Consider the following 25,129-nt stretch of genomic DNA (forward strand, 5'->3'; position numbering starts at 1 on the left):
TTAATATATATTGTAAACAACTGGGGTCCCAGCACTGAGCCTTGCGGTACCCCACTAGTCACTGCTTGCCATTCTGAAAAGGTCCCGTTTATTCCCACCCTTTGCTTCCTGTCTACCAACCAATCCTCTATCCACATCAATACCATACCCCCAATACCGTGTGCTTTAAGTTTGCACTAATCTCCTGTGTGGGACCTTGTCAAAAGCCTTTTGAAAATCCAAATATACCACATCCACTGGTCCTCCCCTATCCACTCTACTAGTTACATCCTCAAAAAATTCTATGAGATTCGTCAGACATGATTTTCCTTTCACAAATCCATGCTGACTTTGTCTGATGATTTCAACGCTTTCCAAATGTGCTGTTATCACATCTTTGATAACTGACTCTTGCATTTTCCCCACCACCGATGTCAGGCTTACCGGTCTATAATTCCCCAGTTTCTCTCTCCCTCCTTTTTTAAAAAGCGGGGTTACATTAGCCACCCTCCAATCCTCAGGAACTAATCCAGAATCTAAAAAGTTTTGAAAAATTATCACTAATGCATCCACTATTTCTTGGGCTACTTCCTTAAGCACTCTGGGATGCAGACCATCTGGCCCTGGGGATCTATCTGCCTTCAATCCCTTCAATTTACCTAACACCACTTCCCTACTAACATGTATTTCCCTCAGTTCCTCCATCTCACGGGACCCTCGATCCCCTACTATTTCTGGAAGATTATTTATGTCCTCCTTAGTGAAGACAGAATGAAAGTAGTTATTCAATTGGTCTGCCATGTCCTTGTTCCCCATGATTAATTCACCTGTTTCTGACTGTAAGTGACCTACATTTGTCTTAAAAATGACATGGAATCCAGTGAACTACGTGGGGGGCAACTTGATAACGTAGAATTTGCAGGTGATATCGCCCAACTATCTAGCTGTAACCAACAGATGGAAGAGAACTCAACACTCTTGACTGCTAACTCCACCATGCTGGGTCTAAGACCAAATGTAGATAAAACAAAAGTGATGAAGATAAACTGCACCAGCAAGAGACCCATAGTGATGAGAGATCCAACACTGGAAGAATTGACTTCTTTTGTCTATCTTGGAAGCATTGTGAATATACATAGTAGAATGGATGAGGATGTCAAAGCCACAATCAACAAGGCCAGAGTAGCTTTCAACATCTTGATGAAAGTGTGGACATCAAGACTCATATCAAGGAAAACTAAAATCAGTATCTTTAACTCAAAAGTTAAAAACAGTGCTCCTATATGGCTCTGAAGAACAACAAAGAAGACACGACAAGAAATGCTGGCTTTCATCAACCAGTGCCTGAGAAGGATCCTAAACATCAGATGGACTGATAAAGTAACCAACCAGACATTGTGGGAAAATACCAACCAGGCAATCCATCGATACAAATATGCTAACAGAAATGGGGATGCTTTGGCCACACCGTGAGGAAGCCAACCAACAACATCATCAGGTAGGCATTAAAATGGAATCTTCAAGGAAAGAGGAAATAGGGACACATGGAGGAGAGATGGCAAGGCTGAAATTAGACAATGGGTAACTCTTGGTCCACCATCAAGAAACTGGCTCAGAACAGAAGATGATGGAGATGGGAGATCATCAGTGGCCTATGCTCCACTGGGAACTAAGGGCCCAAGAAGAAGAAGGAGAAGACTCTCATAAAAGGAAGATTATACTCTAACTGCCCAATCTTCAAAGACTTGTTTACTCCCCTGTTTATTCTCCACGGCGAGATTAGCTGTCAATATCCACTATTTGAGTGGTGGGTCCCTTCTCCCTATCAAGGAGAATATTCTTCCATCTAATCAAATAGTTTAAAACACTGTTCATTTATTTATACACATTTAAATCCAAACAACAGTCTTAAAACATATTTAAAACTCACAGAGGATTTCTATCTTAAACATTTCCTAATTCTCACAGAGAATCTCAATCATATCTTGAATCACTGTATCATTATTTTGAATCTTGAAACATTATAAAACATTTCCAAGTTACAAATCATTTACAAAACACAAGAGCATTTCTTAAACATTAAGCATTTAGCACAAATAATAAAAGATAAAGAACAACACATAAAGGATTTCATAAGCTCAAGAGATTTCCAAAACACAGGTACCATTCCTGTCAACTAAAAACACATATCCATAAGCTGCAGACAAAAAATTTGTTCGCCGCAGAAACTGTAGCTGGAGGAATTGATTCGAGTTCACCTCTTGTTTCTTCTTGATATTCCTTACCCCATTCTTAATAAGCCTGAACTGCTCTCTACATTTATACCCTTTCTCTCTCACTTGCATGACTTCACAAGCATATGATATTTCCTCAGACATCCTTATAACTCAAACGGTCTAAAACTACTTTCTGAGACATATACCTCAATTAAGGCCGTAAATGCGATGAAGTTAACTTCTGTGAGCACATAAAACCTTCCTACAAGTAGATCAGTTACTGATAAGCTAAATGATATTATCCATCTGTTCTGCTAGCTTCCTTTAACTCAGCAACTTAACAGCCAGCCTGTCTGTTTGAAACAACCCATAGTCTTATACTGCATCTTGGGTGTAATAAAGCAAGTGTAGTTAATAACATCTGCTTTCATAGAGCATCTGCAAAAATACAAAGCTGTGTGTTTAACTTCAAGCTGATTGCTACTTTCCATTTATTTTTAAGAACTGAAGACTGACTTCCACTTACAACCAGAAACTAAACAGTTAGTTGGAAGCCTACGCTATTGACATATAATTGACTTATCACTATATTCATGAGAAGAAAATATGCGCTGTGTTTAATATTAAATTCGTTAGATAAACTCTTTTAGAAACGAAATTAACTGTACTAGCCACTCATAAGTGACTCATAGTTGACTTATCACTTATATTCTAGTCGTGATTAACAACACCCCCCCCCGCCCTTTAGTTAAACGTGTAGCCCTGGTTGCAGATGTCAATGAAATCTTCTCTGACTGTGGGACAGCCTCTGGTGCTGTCGCCATGGTAACCGATCCGCGTCTTGACCATAGCGGAAATGACGCTCAGCACATGGACGGAAGAACTGCAGCAGTGACGTTTTTCTCACTGGCGGCTATGAAGTTTCGAGCGAAAATTGTGGATGTCGGTTGTCTGAATCATTTTACTCGTGAGTGTTGGTTGGTAGTTGTGTGCGTGTGCTTAGGGGCTCCCAGTGAGCGCAGCGCATTGATCGTATCCTGGACAGGGGGCCTCTCCTGACCGAGGCAGAAGCACTTGATGTCCCATTTACCTTTTACATTAGGCGGAAAAGATACCCGCTCCCCCCAATTTGTCTTCGTTCTCTGCAACCTTTGTATTTAATCGAGGCAATTTCCATGATATCTCTTTGTCCCTTTCTCCATTCCGATAGTAGCTAGAATCTGTGAAATAATTCAAAGCACTTTTTTTTAACCCTTCCCCTCTGTCGTCAACTCCAATGTTTTTTCTCTTCTGGTTTCCGTTCTTAAAACTGAGCCACCAGAGGTGTTAAGCAGAGGCAGTTTGGAAAGTGTTATTCGGTACTCCCTACATTTACAAGTTTCTCTTTCCTCAGAATAGCCATCCTCGGAAACTACTATCCACAATCCTCATCCATTTCATTTTCAAAGCCCTAGACCTCATTGTTGCGTTCCGGATATGTGCCTTTTATTCCCACAACTCTATATTTGAACGCAAACAACAGGAATTCTGCAGATGCTGGAAATTTAAGCACACACATCAAAGTTGCTGGTGAACGCAGCAGGCCAGGCAGCATCGGTAGGAAGAGGTGCAGTCGACGTTTCAGGCCGAGACCCTTCGTCTTCGAAGGGTCTCGGCCTGAAACGTCGACTGCACCTCTTCCTACAGATGCTGCCTGGCCTGCTGTGTTCACCAGCAACTTTGATGTGTGTTGTCTATATTTGAACCTCATTTTCTATGCTGGCTGTCCCTCCAGGAACTTTTATTACTCTTCCCAGACCAACATAGCTGCTTGAAAGAAATTGATGAAGTTAAACCTTTGTACTTGAGGCTCAATCTTTGAACTATGAATCCAGTGTCTTCCCAAAGTTTATTCTAAAAATAAGGCTTTGCTCAAGTACCTTTCTGCTCTCTCAGATGGTTATATGTAGTGATACAGCAGGGGAATGCTCTCCAGTGTGTAGTGTAACATTTATCCTTCAGTTGATGTTGCTGCAAGCAGATTATCCAATTAGTTTCAATGTGTTGCTACTGAGGAATTACTGCATGTACGGGAGCTACCACGTTGTCTGCCTGGGCAGTGACGGGATATTCACTAGCTTTAAAAATGCTCAAGTGTTGAAAGGTGGCATTTAAATGCAAATCAGTGGAAACAAGAAGTACTAGTGTAATTTTAGTGCATAAATTGAGACATATTTATTTTAACTATCTCCAGTATCAATTAACTTTTCACATTTGACCTGCTATTTTTATAGTTCCATATTGAAAGTTAGCTTCCTGTTACCGCTAATAACCAAAAGGCCAAAATAGATCCCTTTGAGTGAGAAGAATCATTGAATGGGATATTTAAAAGGTATTTGGACTTCGCTACCAGAATTCTCTCATTGGTTTAGGAGCTCCAAATGGTATCACTTTTCCTGAAAAAGGATAAAGTCAGGCTTAACGTTTGATAACAATGAAGTGATCTGTTTTGCAACATAGATCAGATATGAGCAAAACTAGACTGAACCTTAGCCAAATCAGTTGAAGAAACTCCTAGCTTCATTGTGAAAATTGACTTGGAATTATCTTGACTAAGTTCTACATCTTAATCATTGAATTTTTTGTATATCCACAGGTATAGTGAATACGATCTCGAAGCTCACAAAAACATGTATTTTAAGACTCAGTTCTGACAGGCTTTTCTTCATCCTCTCTGACAAAGTTGCTAGTGGAGGTGTTGCTATGTGGTGTCAGCTATTTCAGGTAAACTGAAATTTAACCAAATTATTTAAGAGTTTTGGTAATAGGTATAATTTAATTTGTGTACCCAATATGAGATATTGTGTTTATGTTTATGTACAAACCGACGCTTTTACATTTATCTCTAAAGCAACTTTTACTCACCCCTAATGCTTGCTCTTATCATTAGTTATCCTCTTTCCTTGAATTTCCTCTCCAAATCTTTACTCATATTTGGAGATGGTACTTTGAGAACATTGGCCATGGTGAATGGGCAAATATAATGATGAATGCAGTACGGAGGACATAGGAATGAAATGCAATGAATTTTGTAACAGATGGCCTTCCACCAATATTTTGGTCATCTTGTCCTGCACTCCCTCATCTGTTGAGCTTTCCTGTAATGCCTCTGTGAGACTAATTCAACATGACATCTAAAACTTTGATAAACTATAGATGTATGGTGGACAGTATATTGATTGGCTGCATCACAGCCTGATATGGAAACACCAATGCCCTTGAACTGAAAATCTTACAAAAAGTAGTCCATCATGGGTAAAGTCCTCATCACCATTGAGCAAATCTACACTAAGCATTGTCGCAGGAAAGTAGCATCCATCATCAGGGACCCCCGCCACCCAGGTTATTCTCTCTTCTCACTGCTGCCATCAGTAGAAAGTATAGAAACCTCGGGACTCACACCACCATGTTCAGGAACATTTATTACCCCTCAGCCATCAGACTCCTGAATCAGAGGGGATAACTTCACTCACGCCATCACTGAACAGTTCCCACAACCTACGGACTCACTTACAAGGACTCTTCATCTCAAATTCTAAGTAAGCATTTCATATTGCTTACTTATTATTACTATTCTTTCTTTTTTTTCTTTTCTATCTGCAGTTTGTTGTCTTTTGCACACTGGTTGTCTGCCCTGTTGAGTGTGGTCTTCCATTGAATCTATTATGGTATTAGATTTATTGCATATTCCCACAAGAAAATGAATCTCAGAATTGTACATGGCGACATATATGTACTTTGATAATAAATTTACTTTGAACATTGACCTGGAAGTCAGATGCTGCAGCCTCCCACAGGGTAGTGTGGGACCGAGCATGGTAAGGCCATGTTTCTGCCCTGCTGCTCCCTGATATCTTTTGACATCTCTGCTGGAGAAAGCCTATTGAACTTCTTTTAAATGCTTCTGTTGAAACTCTGTTTTAGAATGTTTGTGTTTCATTGTGGTGAGTCCAGCAGGAATGCTACAAGGCAGGTCCACTGGCTCGGACCGTAATACACAAACGGGAATTACAAGTTACCTGGCAATTCAGTGAATGTTGGTATTTCTAGTGACATCACATGATAAGATAAAATCTGGTGAACGCAGCAGACCAGGCAGCATCTCTAGGAAGAGGTACAGTCGACGTTTCAGGCCGAGACCCTTCGTCAGGACTAACAAAGGGTCTCGGCCTGAAACGTCGACTGTACCTCTTCCTAGAGATGCTGCCTGGCTTGCTGCATTCACCAGCAACTTTGACGTGTGTTGCCTGAATTTCCGGCATCTGCAGAATTCCTCTTGCATAAGATAAAATCTTGCGATTTAATGCTTTAGCTTGCATTGTATATAATGCTGTCTCTCTTAATGTTATTGCAAACTTGGTTATAAAGCTTTTTTCACACATAAGTTGTTACAAAGTGATGCTCTAACATAGATCCTTGAATGCTACTAGTTCCATCCTCCTAATTTGACTGAAAATTAAATTTGCCTATATCAGAACTAGCTATTTCTGACAGACATCCATCAATGATCAGTTTTTCTCTCTGCTCGTACAGCCTGACCTGAAAGAGCATAACTTCGACCTTACTATTAGCAAAATGTAACATAGACAACTAAACATAATCTACCTCTGCATACAAAATACCGGAAGAACTCAGCTAGTCAGGAAGCATCTATGGAGGGGAATAAACAATAATTTTTTTGGGCTGGATTCTTCTACAAGACTCTAGCATTTACATAATCTCATGTTTATATCTCCTCACTGTTATGTTAACCCATTTGGTCTCCCCTTATCGGAGATTTACCTGTATCCTACCATTCTTACTATCTTCTGTGCAGTTTAAAACTGTTTGTTTGCTATATATTGCAGTTCTCACAAACATATATTGATCTGAAAAATTAACTTTTTCTCTTACTAAAACTGCTCTTAACTGTTTCCCTAACCAAAGCTACTGCCCAACTTGCTGTTAGCAGCATTTTCTGTTTTTACTTCTGTTAATCTGAATACTTGTCCATTATCCCTTCTTCCTCCTTCCTCCTTCCTGTTGCTCATCGACAATTTACTTTAAATCCAGTAAACTTGGATCTTAGTTAATTGCCTCCAAAGAATATAAGCATATTCCTATGCATAACTTTACATATAATTCAGATGTAAACATTCATCTGACCAAAGTTATGGTAAGGTTTGTCACGTGTGACTACTTTTCTAAAACAAAATCCATGTTATCACTCTGGTTGAAAATTTTCAAGGGTTGAGTGCTCCATCCTTATTTGTAGATTATAATAATCTTTAAGCGACAGATGCCAGGCAAACTGGTCTGTAATATCCTGGTTTCTCTCTTGTATTAATGATTAGATATCTGCAAATTTCCAATGTAAAAGTACCTGAAGCTCCAGGATAGAAACTGTCTGTTCCTGATGATTTGTTCCGTGGTGACATGTTCTTAACCTTGAATTTCTAAAAATTAATGTCAAAGCGAGAGCATGACACTTTAGTTTATATGAAATGTCTAGAAAAGTAAATTGACCATATGTGTGATTGTGATAGATTGAAAAAGACTCAATTTGGCCATCACTCATTTATTTTCTCCTTCTCTGAGCAATGCCTGACTCTTGTTCCATTTCTTCCATTGTTCACCCTATAGTTACCTCCCCATTGCCACATCTCAATGTTTTGCTAAGACATTGAAAAGGCATTTCAGACTGCCTGGTGCAAGATACAGGATCGACAAGATATCAGAGAATAAATTTGCCAACTCTGACTTTTATCCCCTGTAGCAAGTTGTTACTTCAAAATGTTAGCAATCAACTGTGCTGGGAGTGACTCCTGCAAAAGCGACCCTGAAAAGCCTAACTACCTTATATTTGTAAGTGTTGCATGTCTCAGCAACTTAACACGTGTGCTTTCTTCAAATGCGCAGGGCAATTTTTTTGATGAATTCCAGATTGAAGGTGTGTCAGCAGAGTATAATGAAATTTATCTGGAACTAACACCTGAAAACCTCTCAAGGTCATTGAAAACCTCCCAGAATGCAAAAGCTGTGAAAATAAAACTGACCATGAAGCATTGTCCATGCATTACCATTGCCGTGGAACTGGTAAGGCCTTTGAAGATTTATAATGCCAGCAGTTTTTATGTGGTGACATTAGCAGTTTTTATGTCTTTTACTAAAAATGTTTTCTCTACTGTAAGCATCAATATTTTTACATCCTGAGTGAAGATAATTTTAACATTTTCATGAAATTTGCAGCTTTGTTCTTTGATAATTCTTATAGTTTTGTGAGCTATAGTAAGGAATATTTCCCATGTAGCTCTTGTCAGTGCTGCACAAGGTTGGCTTCATGATATGGATCATTATGACGTGATGTGTTTTGGGAAGACTAAGAAGGTTAGGACGTACACAATGAATGGTGAGGTCCTTGGCAATATTGAGAAACAAAGGGACCTTTATGTAAAAGTCCAACAATCACCTAAAGTACAATGCTAGCTTTCATTTGCCAAGGCAAAGAACAGGAGCCAGGGAGGTTATTGTGCAATATTTTGAAACATGTAGAAAAAGATGGCTGAACGGAAATTAAACTAAAAAGGAAATTGACAGCAGAAGATCAGAGTTGCAGATACTGTATAATAGTGTTTTCAACAGTCAGAAATTAAAAAGAAAATAAAGCAGAAGATAAAGATAATACTGTAAATCAGCATAGAATCTGGGCATCAGGAACCTGGATTTATTAATGAACTCCTCAAATGTGTTTTTACATAAAATATCTGTGCTTAAAAGTAAAATTTTCAGTTGTTGAATTCCATGCACAAATTATTGACAATTTTACAATTGTACATAAATGCTATTTCTATTATTTGCTGGAAAAGTTAGACATAATTTATTTCCTGTTTTTGTAGCCATCACTTTCTCACCACAGTCGCATTGTTACACATGACATTCCTGTTAGCATTATCCCCAGAAAGCTTTGGAATGATTTTGAAGAACCCAGTGTTCCAGATTTTGATGTAAGTAATGAGGTTTATTTCTTTTTACATTATCATTTCCTAAAAATATACTTCAATATTAAATATACTTCATCTAATTGTAGCACTGCTAGAAGATCCTTCATTACTAACAGTAGGATTTTTGATTTGATTTATTTTCAGATTCCTTTCCATATAGTAGTAGAATAGAGAAACCCTTCATTTATTTTTTTCTCTCTGAAAAGTGGACATTTTGCCAAGGACAACATTAATTTTGGTTCATAATTGGCAAGTCAAATTTAATTTATAGTTAAAACCATATATGTCTAGGGTACAAATACTATGAAGTTCAGCTTTTGCAACAGCAGCACAGTACATTACAAACATTACAACTATAAGTTAATAAACTCAAATTAACATAAACTGTACATAAATTACACAAAATAAACATAGCAACATTGGTGCAAATTGAGAGGGAACTGGCTGTGCCCACTTTTCTTTATAACCTCTTGTGCTCCTCTACATTGCAGTTTTCATACCAGGCTGTGATGCAACCAGCTGGAATACTTTCCACTGTAATAGTTTATCAGAGTCTTTGAATTTCAGAGTCCTTACATTTCTCAGAGTAGATGCACCGGCATACCTTCTCCATGGTTGCATCTATGTGTTGGACCTAGGATAGACCCTCCAAGATGATGACATCCAGGCAGCTGTCTCTTTCCGCTTCACCTTTCAGTGAAGATTAGTGTGTATTTTTCTTACTTCCCTTCCCTAAAATGCACCGGAGAAGGTGATGGTAAGTCACCTTCCTAAATGGTTAGAGTGCTTCTATTGAAGATGTTCTCATAATGTGGTTGGGTAGAGAATTCTAGAATTTGGACCTAGTGACAATCAAATAGAAATATATTTCCAAGTTGAGATGGTGTGAGATTGGATGAGGTGGTAAAAGTGGTCATTTTCCCTTGTGCATGAAGCCCTTATTCCTAAAATAGAAGAGAATTTCTCAAACAAGTTATATTTGAGGAGTCATGTTATGTGGAATTGTACCATGTTGCATTTTTGAGAAAAAAATGATCTGATTAAACAACTTCTCAGATATTAATGTTCACTTCAACCCCATTCACCATTTTAACTCCATGTGCTTTGGGCTAGCAAACTCCTCTAGAAGCCTGAATTTAGAAATAGTGATTATAATATACTGTAGGGGGTATAGTGGCATCAGCGCTGGACTGTGGGGCTGAGGTTCCGAAGTTCAAATCCAGCCGGCTCCCCCGGTACGCTTTCCATCCGTGCGAGGTTGAGAGCTGGTGATCTCTTTGGGGAAAAACTCACCTGGCAGAACGCAATGGCAAACCACTGCTGTAACTTGCCTCGTACGTGAACTCCAACTACGTCAGAACGGCGTGGGAGGAAGTTGTCCGCTACCCAGAAAAGTTCTGGATTCGACCTACGTTATTATTATTAGGAGATATATTTGTAAGTGCTACTTTGATCATAACTAATATCAGAGCTAAAGAAAGGGATATGAGAGCCAATGTGGTTCTTGAAGTGTTGGGTAATGAGGAGTGATTTAATAGATAAAAGGAAATTTTTAACTCGTACTTTGGTTAAAGGAATACGAAGCCGATGGGTTGATGTAATGTATCCTTGGATCCTGAAAGGCCAATTTGCAGAGACTGTACAAATTATATATCTTGGTTTAATGTCTGAGTATCACATGGCCAAGTGATATGCATTTTCAATAGCTGAGATGCCAATCTGATTAACTGTAATCTGGGCAGCTAAGTATCTTGGTTTTTAGAATTGTACGATTTTCCCCATTGAGGAAGAGGTTTGCATTTGCCACAGAGAGAGGTAGTGAGCATGGATTATAAAATAAGTAAGTATGCCAGGCAAACAACACAATTATGAGAGCAGGAAGTCTTTCTAAATGTTTATTTTCAGAGTATAATCACAATTAAATATATAAACAAAAACATACCGGTAATCTTCCTTTATAACATCTGTAATTTTCTTTGCTTTTCCAGAGAATCAACTATGCTTTCTATTTTGTTATAATCTTAATTCTTACAATTTAAAAAAAAAGGACATTGCAGAAAAATTAATAAAATATATAAATGTGCCAAAAATGGCACTTAAGTTAAATGTTAGGACATGAGAAGTGATGCATTTTGGTTAAAGAAAAGTTATCTTACTGAACTGAAAACAGTCTTTCTTTTGGATTTTGGTTGTATGTGGTCACAAGACATTGAATGGAAGACTGCTTTTATCAAAGGTCAGCTAGATCTCAGTTCACCTCTGTTATGATTTTTGAACAGTATATTTTCTATCTACCCTTGGCCACCAACCCTAGCCCCAATTCCCTCTATCCTTTTATGTACTATTTCTTTGTTCCCATCTCTGCTGAAAAATACATTGAATTCCTCCTAATGTTACTGAACACAATTCTGCCAAAGGCTGAATTGCTAACATATCTATTCATTTGGTCTATTTTCCTTTATTATAGTGGTCGCCAACCTTTTTAAGCCCAAGATCCCCTACTCCGCCTTAGTGAAAGGCAAGATCGACCTACTAAATTGTTTAGAGAAAACAACTCAGATTGTACTTCCAACTTGAGGCCTTTTACTTGAGGTCTTTTTCCATGAGCTCGTTGTTAAGTGCGTTTAATTTAGCCGTTAGGTCTGTCAGAAACCCTAAATCCAGTAGCCATGCATCATCTGACAGTTCCTCGTGCTCCTCATTTTTTGTCGACAGAAAAGTCTTTATCTCAGGCAGAAAGTCAACAAATCGTTGCAGCACTTTGCGGCGACTCAACTACCGAACATCAGCATGGAGAAGTATGTCTCCGTAAGCGGCATCGAGCTCATCCAATAATGCCTTGAATAAGCGGTGCTGAAGCGCTTTTGCTCGAATCAAGTTTATCAGTTTGACCACCAGTGTCATTACATGAGAAAAGTCCACGACCTTCCCAGCCAAGGCCTGCTGATGAATCACACAGTGATAATCCAGGAAGTCGGGAAAGTCGGGGTCATTACGGCACAGTGCTATAAAACCAAGGCGCACACCGTGCATTGCTGGGTCCCCATCAGTAGTAATTGCCACCAGTTTATGAATGAGGATGTCATTTTCACAGACATTTTTTAAACTCATTGTAAATATCCTCACCTCTCATTCTCTCCTTTAAGTGCAAAAGAGTGAGGAAGTCCTCCTTTGTTGTAAAATCCTGGAAAGCCATTCTGACAAATACAACAAGCTGAGCTGTTTGCATTACATCCAGGGATTCATTGAACTGCAGTGAAAAATATCCACAGTGACAAGTCCTTTAACACTTGTCGATCCACGTCCTCTGAGAGTGACTCCACCCTCCTTGTCACTGTTGCAGGGCCAAGCAGTATATTATGTATTGCGGTTTTGATGTCGTTTTTGTTTTTAGAGTCATTAAAAACAGTCTGTGCGGTAATGGCCATTGCTTCTTTGAATAAATCGCCATCTGTAAAAGGCTTCTTGTGTTTAGCCAAAAGGTGACTTACACGAAATGATGCTTCAATAGCAGCCTTATTTTGAGCAGCATGTTTTGTGAAAAACGATTGCTGGGCCTTCAAATGCGATTTCAGCTCGTCAACTTTCCTGGCACTGATTGTGCTCTTTGGGGGCTAGGTGTGTTTAAACTTCTGGTGGGTGGTGTTGTGGTGCCACTCCAGATTCCCTCTTTTAGTCAGTGCTTGTGTTTGGTGGCACAACGTACATACACACTTGTCTTTCACCAAGGTAAATAGAAATTCCTCTTCCCATTCTAGATGGATTTTGTATGTTTTCACCTTCTTTCGTGGAGCCTCCACCATGCTAGCTAGCTACTTTGCAGGATATCACCAGCGAGTGCCGTATACTGATGTCTGCGACAGTCTGTACTCTTATCTAATCTAATTGGTCACTTTGATGCAGCACAAGCTACGCTGAAAAAATACAATGGCTAAATCAAAAGAGAGAGAAAGGCACTAACTTTTCAGTAAAAACTAAAAATAATGCTAATTACTAGCACACTATCCGAAATGCTAAACATGAATTCAGGTCATCAAAGGCAAAACATTTGAAAGAAAGAAAGAGCAGTACAACTGATCAAACTTTTGCATAACTGACGTAATATAAACTGCAGCATAATAGAGTCAAAACCAATTAAAGTTGATCAAATTTTTATGCCAGTGAGGACTGCATTTTGCAATTGCATTATCTGAAATACAGATTTTAACAATTACTCCTCAGTTAACTGCCCCCTCCGCAGAGGTCTGCGCTATACTGAGAAATTTTCTAGTTAAGTCATGAATGCATAAGTGAGTCATTTTTACCCACACGTGTTGTTTTCTTTCGCCATTGGACAGTTTGCCTATTTGTTCGTTTATTGTAAACACTTTTTCAGCTCTCCCATGCTTCATAGAAATTTGACAGACAGTGGCAATAGTCACGTGATGTCAGCACATATGTGATGCACGATGCTGGGCAGTGAAAAAGAGAAACACAATAACCAGGGAAAGTAACTAAGTGTGGGTTAAAAGCGACTCACATATGCGCTCTAGGGGTAAAATTTGCTTTTGCATCAAAAGGTTTATCAGGCATAATGTATTTGTGTATTTATTTTTCATTTTTTTTCGGGATCTACTAAGAAAGTCTCAAAGATCGACCGGTCGATCACGATCGACTGGTTGGCGACTACTACCTTATATATTGCACCTAAGTTTAATGTAATTATTAATATACTTGTATGAATCTACTTATCTTGATTTTAAAGGTCAGTATTTATCTCCCAGTACTGAAGACCATGAAGAGTGTTGTGGAAAGAATGAAGAATCTTTCTAACCATATTGTGAGTGTGTGTGCCTTTGCACAATTAATTAGTTTTCCATTTTGTTTACATTGCCACCTTAATTGCTGAAAAATATTATTGCTGGAAGAGAAAATTAAAAATATTTAAGTATTCTGTTTACATATACTGTAAGTGAGTACGATGAATGGGGATATTATAATTTAGTGAGAAGTTTTTCATTTAAGTTTATGAATCTTTGGAATTCTCTGTTTAGAGCTGTTTATGCTCAGTCTGTGGGATGATTTGGGACAGATGAACAGATTACTTTGGTATCCAAGGGAACTAAGAAATTTTAGGTCAGCTAGAAAAGTGAAGTTGATATAAACATCCCACTTTGATCTCAGTGATATATTGAACAGGTGTTGAACCCAGTGAAATGCTCCTATAAAATGAAGCTGTTTATCTATAAAACAAGTCAATTATTGAAGGTATCTCATTTTGTATTTTATACTAGGTCTTTAAGACCTAGGTGCTCGAATGTTAGATAACAGATTCTTGGCCCACAAAATTCTCTATTTGTATTTAATGGTGAATGTTTTGTGTTTCAGTTTGGCAAGGGTCATCTTTATTTTGTGGGGAGGTTTGATAGAAATATATAAAATATTGAATGGCGTGTGTGCAGTTGATAATGGAAAGCTCATTCCTTAGATGGAAGGTTATGAACATGAGTCGCAGGTGATAAAACATGGAAGAATTAAGAATGATAGCTACTTTTTTTTTACATGTGGTGTGAATAATTGGAACCTGGAATGTACTGTCTGCTGATCAGGGAATTGAATAAATATGTGGGGGAAAATTGTAGAGTTGTGCAAAAGGAGCCAGCAGTGAGTTGAGACAGCAGAAAGTGGGTATACATAGAGTCATGGGATCGTAGAGCACAGAAAAGTGCCCTTAAGGCCCACCTTGCGTATGATGCCTCTCCACACTGATCCTGTCTGCTTACATTAGGCCCCTATCCCTCTGATTCTTTCCCATCCAAGTACCTGCCGAAATGCCTTTTCAATATTGTAACATTATTTACCTATACTACCTCCTCTGGCAGCTAATTTCATATGCTCACCACTGTTTAGGTGAAAAACTCATCCTTCAGATCTCCTTTAAATTTCTCCCTTCTCATCTAATCATTGTCCTCAAATTCTTAAGTCCTTTGTCTTTGGAAAAAGATTCTGACTCTTGATTCTTTTAATGCCCCTCACAATATTATAAATCTCTGTAAGCTCACTCCTCAGCGTCCTAGATTCCTCTGAGGCTAAACATAACCAAACCAAAGGTTCAAAGGTTAATTTATTATCGAAGTGTACAACTCTGATATTCTTCTCCAGATAGCCATGAAACCAAGAAAGAAAAGAAAGGCAGCACGATCATCAACCCCCAGACCCCTCCTCCTCGACAAAAAAAAAGAGAACAAAAACAGAGCTGGCACATCGACCCCCAAATCCTCCTCCCCCGCACACACACAAAAAACGAGGAAGTTCAGGCGAAAAACACAGAATACAAAAAAAACTTTTTAGAAGGTCCACATCCAAAACGCAGGAAATCTGGGCAATGTTCTCCCTCTCCATAGCAAAGCGAACTCACCAGCAATAAAAAGACAGTCTCCCCTCTCTGTAATGGAGTGATCTCACAAGCGATAAAAAGGCAGTCTTCCCTCTCCATAGCAGAGCGATTTCACCAGCCATAAAAAGGTAGTCGCCCCTCTCCAGCAGCAGAGCAATTCCCCAGTGATAAAAAGGCAGGCAGCGGGAGTTTAAATCTCCCTTGTCGCTTTAATCAGCGAACAATGGAAGATTTAATTGGTGAAATGGAGTCAAACATTGGCTCGCAGCCTCCTTGCCACGAGGTTCCCGCACACTCCCTCTGCTTCTTGGAATCCCCTTCGAGACTGCAGAGCACTGAAACACCCAAACTATCTCCAAATTGCAAATCACAGGCTCCAACAGTGAAAAGCAAATGAAAAAGACATAAAAGGAGTGAAGCATATGGTTTCATGATCTATCCAGAAGATGTTGACCGAAGGAGTGTTGTATGCAGGTGCCATCTTGATGAATTCTCTTTCTAACAACATCCCTCCATTCCAGGCAATGTTCTGATGAATTTATTCTACACTTCCTTTATTGCAACCATACCTTCCCGTGGTGTGGTGACTAGTACTGTATACAATAATCTTAAGTGTGGTCTAACCAACATTTTTTACAATTACAACATGACATCCCAACTCAATACCTTGGCCTATGAAGGCAAGTAAACCAAATGCCCTTTCACTATACTACTGGTGTAATTTGCTTTTTCAGGATACAATGGGTTTGCGCCCCAGGATCCCTCTGTACATTAATGCTGTTAAGATGCCTGTCATTTCCTCTGCATATCTGAACAGAATTTGACTTCCCAAAGTGTATCACTTTGTACTTCTCTGGATAAAATTCCATCTGCCACTGCTCTGCACAACTTTTCAACTGATTTCTATCATGCTATATCTTTAAACAACCTATTCATTATCTATGATTCTACAAATTTTCATGACGTCTAACCATTCCATCTACATTCTCATCCATGCCATTCATATGCATAGATATATTACTAACAACAAAAGGTTTATCATCTATCCATGATATACACCACTTGATATAGATTTACAGTTATAAACATGTTCAACCACTCCTAGTCTCTACTTTTTATTACCAGTTAATTTTGGAACCAATTTGCCAACAAGTCTTGAATACCTCATACCTTTACCTTCTAAAACAGCTCTCAATGTTTGACCTTGTGAAAGACATTACTAAAGTCCATATAGACAATATTTTCCATCCTGCTTTTGTTAGACTCCCTTTTAACCTCAAAAAAATCAACCAGATTTTTTGAGACGCAATCTGCCCTGTTGTCTCCTAATCAGGTCTTGCCTTTCCAAATGTATATAGATCTTCTTCAACAACTTTGCTACCATTGATATCACAGGCTCACCTTACTTAAGGAATTTAAGGACCTGGTGGTACCTCATTGTTGAATACGTATTCATGAAAGGAAGCAGCAGAATTCCATTTGTACTGGCAGGACACTGCTACTCAGAGATACATAATCCATCAATTGCTGATGAAACTGTATCTAATTATTGTTAGCATAATTTCAGACACACGTTCTTGAACTGAAATATTTCCTTAGTTTCTTGACATTGTTAGTTAATTTAATCACGATGAGTACCTCCTTTCAGATATGGCATTATTGACTAGCTTAAGTCAAAAATGTTTTTTTTATTTTTTTATCTGTGCAATTTAGGTCATTGAAGCCAATCAGAATGGAGAAATGAATTTGAAAATTGACACTGATTTGGTGTCTGTCACAACACATTTTAAGGAACTTGGGAATCCTCCTTGGGGTAAGTAATGTATTAAAATATTGGAAAACTAAAAAAAAATTAAAAGGAGTGCAGAACTTTTAAGCTTGATTCTACATTTCTTTTCAATATTGCTCCAATGGTAAATTTTTAATTATCTGTTGCATAGTCTCTTAATCAAAACTATTACAAGTCATGATGGAGAAGTACTTTTTTTTTTTTACCTAATTCTTAAATTGTTCTTTATTTTGTCATAATTTCATTTGTTTTGTTCATCTTCATACTTGATGTTATTAATTTGTCTTGCAGCTCAAGCTATATGCCAAAATAGTCCCAGCAAATAGAACAACAGTATTAACATAGAAAATAATGAACTTTTAGTTTGCTATATCTAACACCATTGTTGACTTCATAAGTCATTGTTATTCTAGCTGGCTAATGAAGAAAAACCATCGTTCACTACTTTTTTGTTGGGTCTTTGACAGCAAATTGAAAACAAAAATCATTCTAGTGAATATTTGACACTGTTGTATTGATTTTCAATAAGGATAGACTATTTGGTATTTGAATAAACAACACACATCAAAGTTGCTGGTGAACGCAGCAGGCCAGGCAGCATCTCTAGGAGGAGGTACAGTCGACGTTTCAGGCTGAGACCCTTCGTCAGGACTAACTGAAGGAAAAGTTAGTAAGAGATTTGAAAGGGGGAGGGGGAGATCCAAAATGACAGGAGAAGACAGGAGGGGGAGGGATGGAGCCAAGAGCTGGACAGTTGATTGGCAAAAGGGATATGAGAGGATTATGGGACAGGAGGCCCAGGGAGAAAGAAAAGGGGGAGGGGGGAAAACCCAGAGGATGAGCAAGAGGTATAGTGAGAGGGACAGAAGGAGAAAATGGTGAGAGAGAGAAAAAATGTGTGTATAAAAATAAGTAACAGATGGGGTATGAGGGGGAGGTGGGGCATTAGCGGAAGTGACATGTCTATCCACGGCCTCCTCTACTGTAAAGATGAAGCCACACTCAGGTTGGAGGAACAACACCTTATATTCCGTCAGGGTAGCCTCCAACCTGATGACATGAACATCGACTTCTCTAACTTCCGCTAATGTCCCACTTCCCCCTCGTACCCAATCTGTTACTTATTTTTATACACACATTCTTTCTCTCACTCTCCTTTTTCTCCCTCTGAATATACCCCTTGCCCATCCTCTGGGTCCCCCCCCCCTTGTCTTTCTTCCCGGACCTCCTGTCCCATGATCCTCTCATATCCCTTTTGCCTATCACCTGTCCAGCTCTTGGCTCTATCCCTTCCCCTCCTGTCTTCTCCTATCATTTTGGATCTCCCCCTCCCCCTCCAACTTTCAAATCCCTTACTCACTCTTCCTTCAGTTAGTCCTGACGAAGGGTCTCGGCCTGAGACGTCGACTGTACCTCCTCCTAGAGATGCTGCCTGGCCTGCTGCGTTCACCAGCAACTTTGATGTGTGTTGCTTGAATTTCCAGCATCTGCAGAATTCCTCGTGTTTGGTATTTGAATGATCGTTCTCATTTTTCACTGGGTTGCAAATTTTTTTTTTGATTCTGGGCTGGTGCTAAGTTTCCATTTAAATGTTCATGATTTCAGGCTGCAAAAATATAGCAGTCCCTGCTTTTGTGAACTTTTCAACCTCCACATTCTAATCATGTCTAATTAAACCAATCCAATCTGCCTACACGTGGTTCATATCCCTGTATTCTCAGCATATCCATCTGTTTATTGAAGAGCTTCTTAAATACCTGTATTGTACCTGCCTCCTCCATCACCTATCAACTATCATAGAAACATAAAAAAACTACAGCACAATACAGGCCCATCAGCCCACAATGCTATGCTGAACATGTATTTATTTTAGAAATTACCTCGGGTTGCCCATAGCCCTCTATTTTTCTAAGCTCCATGTACCTACACAGGAGTCTCTTATTGTATCCACCTCCACCACCATTGCTGGCAGCCCATTCCACGCAGTCACCACTCTCTGCATTAAAAAAAAACTTGCCCCTGACATCTCTGTACCTACTTCCAAGCACCTTAAAACTCTGCCCTCTCGTGTTAGCCACTTCAGCCCTGGGAAAAACTCTCTGACTATTCACACGATCAATGCCTCTCATCATCTTATACACCTAATATAGTTAGAGCCTCTGTGTTTTTCCCATTGCTTCTTTTAACAGCCTGAGACATATTTCATTCAGAATAGCATTTCAAACCCATTAATATTTCTTAGTTTATTCTGTTTATTACACTTGTCATTGTTGTTGTTGACTCATGGTGACCCTATGGATAGTGTAGATGCCCATCGGGTTTTCGTGGCAAGATACGAAAGTAGATTGCCAGGCCTTTCTGTTGCTGCTGCCCAGGGTCGGGACCCTTCCAGGTTTGAACTCAGGACCATCTGCCTCAAAGTCCAGTGCTGATGCCACTACACCATCGGCCAGCCACAGTATGAAAAAACTTGTGTCATATATCTCCTTTGAACTTTCCCTCTCTCACCTAAAATGTATTGCACTAAAATCTCAGGTATTAGAGATTTCAACCGCTGGAAAAAGGTAACAGTTATTTATCTATGACTCCCAAACTTTATAAATTTCTTTCAGATCTCTCCTCAGCCTCCTTGTAGCACATGCCATCTAATCTAGGCAGCATCCTAGTATAAACCTCTCCTACACCCTCATCAATGCCTCCACATCCTTCCTATAATGGATTGTCCAGAAATGAATGCAATACTCCAAAAGGGGCCTGCAACATAACTTCCTGACACTTTAACTCATTGCCTCGACTAAAAAAAGCAAGCATGGCCTATTGCCTTCTTTACCACCTTATCAACTTGTGTGGCCACTTTCAGGGAGCAATGGACTTGGTCTCTCAAAATCTTTCTGTGAATCAATGCTGTTAAGGATCCTGTGTACTTTCCCCTTACACTTTTTCTTCCAAAGTGCAGCACTTCACACGGGGCTGGATTAACTTCCATTTTCCACTTATCTGCAATTGCTTCATATCCTATTGTATTATTTGGCAATCTTCTACACAATCCACAAAAATAAAAGATCTCATTATTAGAATTAACAAGTTCAAGTTGATAAAATATATTGTTAACAATTTTTTAAAGTTTGTATTTTGCAAAGGGGTTATGATGCAGTAGATGGTTTGTTAAATGTTATCTAAAATATTCTTTTAAATAGTTGAAGAAGAAACCCAATCTTATTCTTTCGAAAGAAGAGATTCAACAAATATGGCTAAAGCAAAGATTGATATCAAGAGGCTTCTACAGTTTCTTGCTGGGCAACAGGTCAATCCAAGCAAGGCTATATGTAGTGAGTAGAGAGTTCTTTTTAATCTATTTGACAAAGAATTTGTTGTACTCTATCTTCAGGACAAGATCTTTTCTTAATTCTGATCTTTGTGATCCATCATCCCACTGTGATAATAATTCACCCATTCTAAGTTTTTTGATAAAAATATTTACCTAAGTTCTTTAAATAAAATTGTGAATTTCATTATTTTCCTTTAATATTATAGTATTAATTGTTACATAAAGCATCCTTAATTTCTCTTTCTCTATGCATTGTAATCCAGTGAACATGTAGAACAATTTGTAAAGATATTAAATATGGGGTCTACCATAACAATACAGTACCTGGATCTGGTCTCCTATTCCCATACCAAGTAAAATTGCATCACCTGCAATATTGTACCGGTTCATTTCTTTACTAACATAAAATATTTTTCAAAATCGAAGAATAATTTACCAGAAGTGTGCTGAATAAGCATTTACCTTGGATTCTTGGAAAAGGGATGTAGCAGCAGAGGGAAAATAATAGAGTTTTAAATATTCAAAATTGTTCATGCTTTCTCGTTGAGCTGATATGTGCATAAGACCATTGCATGGTACTGTATTTGCCAATGTGGAATGGAGAGCAAGTTTGTAAATCTGGTGGGTGTAAAGGATGTTGGGAATGGTTTAGGTGGAGTGCCACAGGAGGGGTGCAGAGCAGGTGGCAGAGAAGGACTGCCAGGGGCGGGTGGAGCGGGGGGGGGTGGGGAAGCTGGTGGAGACAGAGACACACCCAACCCTGAGGCATCAAGCAAGGTTATTTGATTCCCAACAATTGGTTTATGAATTATGGCATTACAGAATGTCTCTCTGATGCTCCCCACTCCCTCTATTCTCCCTTCCCCTTTTCCAGCCATGATTCCCCTCTCCCTGCCTCATTCCCACTCAAAGTCCACAATAGAGACCCATATTAGAATCAGGTTTATCATCACTCACTTATGTCATGATTTTTTTGAGGTAGTAATACCGTGCAATATATAAAATTACTACAGTGCTGTGCAAGTGTCTTAGGCACCCTAGCTATATATATGTGCCTAAGACTTCTTGCACAGTACTATTTGTAAAATACTCAAATTAACATTTAACTGTATCATCAACTTAAAAAAAAGTATTGCAAGGCACACATTAGAGTAAGCATTATGACCAATAAACAGTTGCCACTGATGTTTCAAACATTAATTTTCCTTCCTTCCTTGGAAGTTCATTTTCTTCTTAAACACTTTCTTTCAAAATTCTTCTTTGTCATTCCACTTCTTTGATGTACATTTTCAGTTCTGTCTCATCTCTTCCATTTGTAATGATTTTGTTCTTCATTTCAATAATTTGTATATCTGATCTAGAAATTTAGCTTGAAAATGAAACAACATAAATGTTCCTGAGAAACATTTGAAAGGAAGGTTAGAGAAAAAAGGAGAAAGCACAGAAGCCAAAGTCAATAATTTGCCTGCCATATTACTACAACAAGGCACTTGTACTGGATGGCCTAGGTTTTATAACCGGCATATCTCAATAACATATTTAAAATTTACTTCATAGGAAATAAGAGGTAATTATTGATTCAATTTTAACCAAACTCTCAATCTTTTTTTACAGATATAGTGAATAAAAAAGTTATTCATTTTGTTTTGCTACACGATGATGTTTCTCTTCAGTACTTTATACCTGCTCTTGCATAAGAAGATGGCTATCGACATTTAACTACATTGTGGGCTCTTGTGGAATTATCACACTTTCTTGAAAAGACTGAGCAACTTTGGAAAGAAGATGACTCCTCTAGCTGAGAATTAGTGCAAGTGTTTTAATTTTTACAAGAAATTTGTAGGCTTTAAAACTTGGAAAAATTATTGCAAGATGAAAACAAAGCCTGACAGCATTTCAGACTCAGCAAGATAAATATCTCTCTTCGGCAAATGAGAACATTGTCTCATTGACTATAGTTGTTCAAAAGCTTCTTAATTTAAATAAGTGTATATTCAACTCAACTGTTTATCATATTGTTATATATTTTTTGCCAGAGTAAAAGAATCACATTTTTTTTTTAGCAACTTAAGATCTACTTTTCCTCTGTGCTCACGTTTCCTTCCTGAATAACCAAGGGATGTGCCTACTCTAATAAGTATCTGCGATGTGTTTAATGTTTCTCCAACGGATGTGTTAACTTTAACAAAAACTATTGGTACTTGTATCATTATTTCTGCACTGTTGTTTTGGCCTGACAGTTCCTTTTTTCATCTTCCTTGTTTTCATGTACACTGATAGTTTTGGTTTTCTAACCACTCATTCAGCAATAAAGGTATTGCTAAATTAGAAGAAATAATTTTCCAGTTTTCTTCTCATACATCCTAGCTCCAGGACATGATTATTAACAATTTCTCAGAGTGGTGGCCAAGCCATCAATGACCTTCCTTCCATCATAAGGTGGAGTGTGGGAGTGTTAACCATTGATTGCATCATGTTCAATTCCATTCAAAGCTCCTCAGCAAACGAAGCTGATCATGCCTATCTTCAGCAGGACCTAAAACTGGATTCAGACATAGGCTGATGTTAAGGAATAAGCCACATTTTGCCGTAACTCTGCCAGACAATGACCATCTCTAACCTCTGCCTGATGTTCAATTACATTACCTTCACAAAGTTACTATCATCAATATTCTGATCATCATCAGTAAACAACTGGAACACCCACATAATAAATACAATGGCCACTTAATAAATACGTTGGCCACATAATAAATACGATAGCTGCATGAGGAGTTTAGTTAAGTAGAGGGGAATGACTTGCTCCTGACACCTTAAGGCCTTTCCACCATCTACGGGGCACTTTCCATTTACCCATATGAGTGCAACTCCAACAACTCGGGAAGCTAAAAACAATCAAGGAAAAGTGGTCTGAGTGATTGGCATTTCATCAATCACTCGAAACAATCACTACTGCAGATCTACCATCTCATACTCTGAGAGCACCTCAAAAACTAACAACGTGAATCATCAAGAGAAACGGGGCAGCATGATTCAAATGAACGATGAAGGTGGGACGATTAGAAAGATTAGTGGATATTGAGGAAGGTTGTCAAATGGATACCACGGGATACAGATTAGCTGGAAATATGGATGGAGGTGAGGAAGACTTGGCAGATGAAACTTAATCTGACAAGTATGAGGTATTTCATCTTGGAGGTCAAATGTAAGAGGAAAGTACATGGTAAATGGCAAGTCCCTAAGGAGTATTGTAATATAATTAGTATGCAAGTCCACAGTTCCCTGTAAAAGGCAACATAATGGATAGGGTGACAAGGAAGGTATATGTAACCGGGTGACCATCAAATCTTATTCATTATCGTTAGAAGTGTACTTGGGCATCCATCCAGGTAATGCTAGAATAGTTGACTGTGCCTTTAAGTGGAGATGGTGATGTCATTACGCATGCACTGGATAGTGGGGAGACCATTTTTGTTTTCGGCAGAAGAAGCTGGTGGGGCTTTGGGATTAAGTTCCTCCCAGAGATACTGGGCATGGTGAGGAAAGGTGAGTATTAATTGACGATATCCATGTGAATCAGTTTATGCTTGTTGGCGAATCAAGAATATGGTAATTTGACATGTTTTACATGTGGATGCTTTAGACTTTCACCAGTGAAGGCATCGGCGCTGGACAGTGTGGCTTCTGCAAAGTTCCTCACCGGCCAAGTAGGTCAGTCTTCCTGTAATTTAACTACCAGGCAATACCTTGTAAAAGTTGTGCCAAAGTTGTGCTAACTTTATTGTATCATGACTGATTGTGAATGTAACAGCGTAACATGAATGTTTAGTCTGTGTTTGGAAGCTTAGCACGTGTGTACTAGAAAGGAGTAGACGTCTTAGATGAGATGTATCGGCTTACATTTTCGCTGCTATGTTTAAGGTACAGGGTTGGTGGGATTCTAATGTTGTTTGTATTGTGTTCCTTCAGAATTGCCACTACCGTATTAGTTTTGTGCGGTTTGCTTTATGTATTTTTATACTGCATATGCAATTCGTCGAAACACAAGGGTGTGGATTGGAAGTTAAACTGAGATTGTAACGGCAGGAACTGGTTGTAAGTTCGTTTGTTTTGTTTTGAGACCCTCTTCCAGCACTAAAACATCTGAAACAGATAAAGGAATTAAAACCTGAAAAAGTATTTGTTGTCCTGAGTGTGTACTTTTTCCCAGGCTACAAAATATATAATGCTTGTCCTTGTCAAAATTAGGTGTAACATTTGGGAAGTCATGTTGCAATTGAAAAACTTTGATTAGGTCACATTCAGAATAACGTGTGCATTATTGCAATAAATAAGAGATCTAAAGAGGGTGCAGATTAGGCTTAGCGGGATGTTGCCTGCTTTAGAGAGTATTACCTGTAAGGAGAAGTTGGACAAACTTGG

At 38.6% G+C, this 25,129-nt stretch overlaps 1 protein-coding gene across 1 annotated transcript; it reads left to right on the forward strand.

Annotated features, from left to right (window-relative positions):
• The first annotated feature begins 3,049 nt into the window (after positions 1–3,049).
• Positions 3,050–24,786, forward strand: hus1 (HUS1 checkpoint clamp component). The gene is made up of 8 exons (XM_072252006.1): positions 3,050–3,162; positions 4,831–4,958; positions 8,133–8,309; positions 9,110–9,217; positions 13,959–14,033; positions 17,304–17,403; positions 20,577–20,708; positions 22,322–24,786. The coding sequence occupies exons 1-8, from the start codon at positions 3,066–3,068 to the stop codon at positions 22,402–22,404; spliced, it is 900 nt and encodes a 299-aa protein (XP_072108107.1). The 5' UTR covers positions 3,050–3,065; the 3' UTR covers positions 22,405–24,786.
• Positions 24,787–25,129: the final 343 nt, after the last annotated feature.

This window comes from Mobula birostris, chromosome 3, assembly GCF_030028105.1.
Source record: "Mobula birostris isolate sMobBir1 chromosome 3, sMobBir1.hap1, whole genome shotgun sequence".
In the NCBI taxonomy this organism is placed as follows: Eukaryota; Metazoa; Chordata; class Chondrichthyes; order Myliobatiformes; family Myliobatidae; genus Mobula; species Mobula birostris.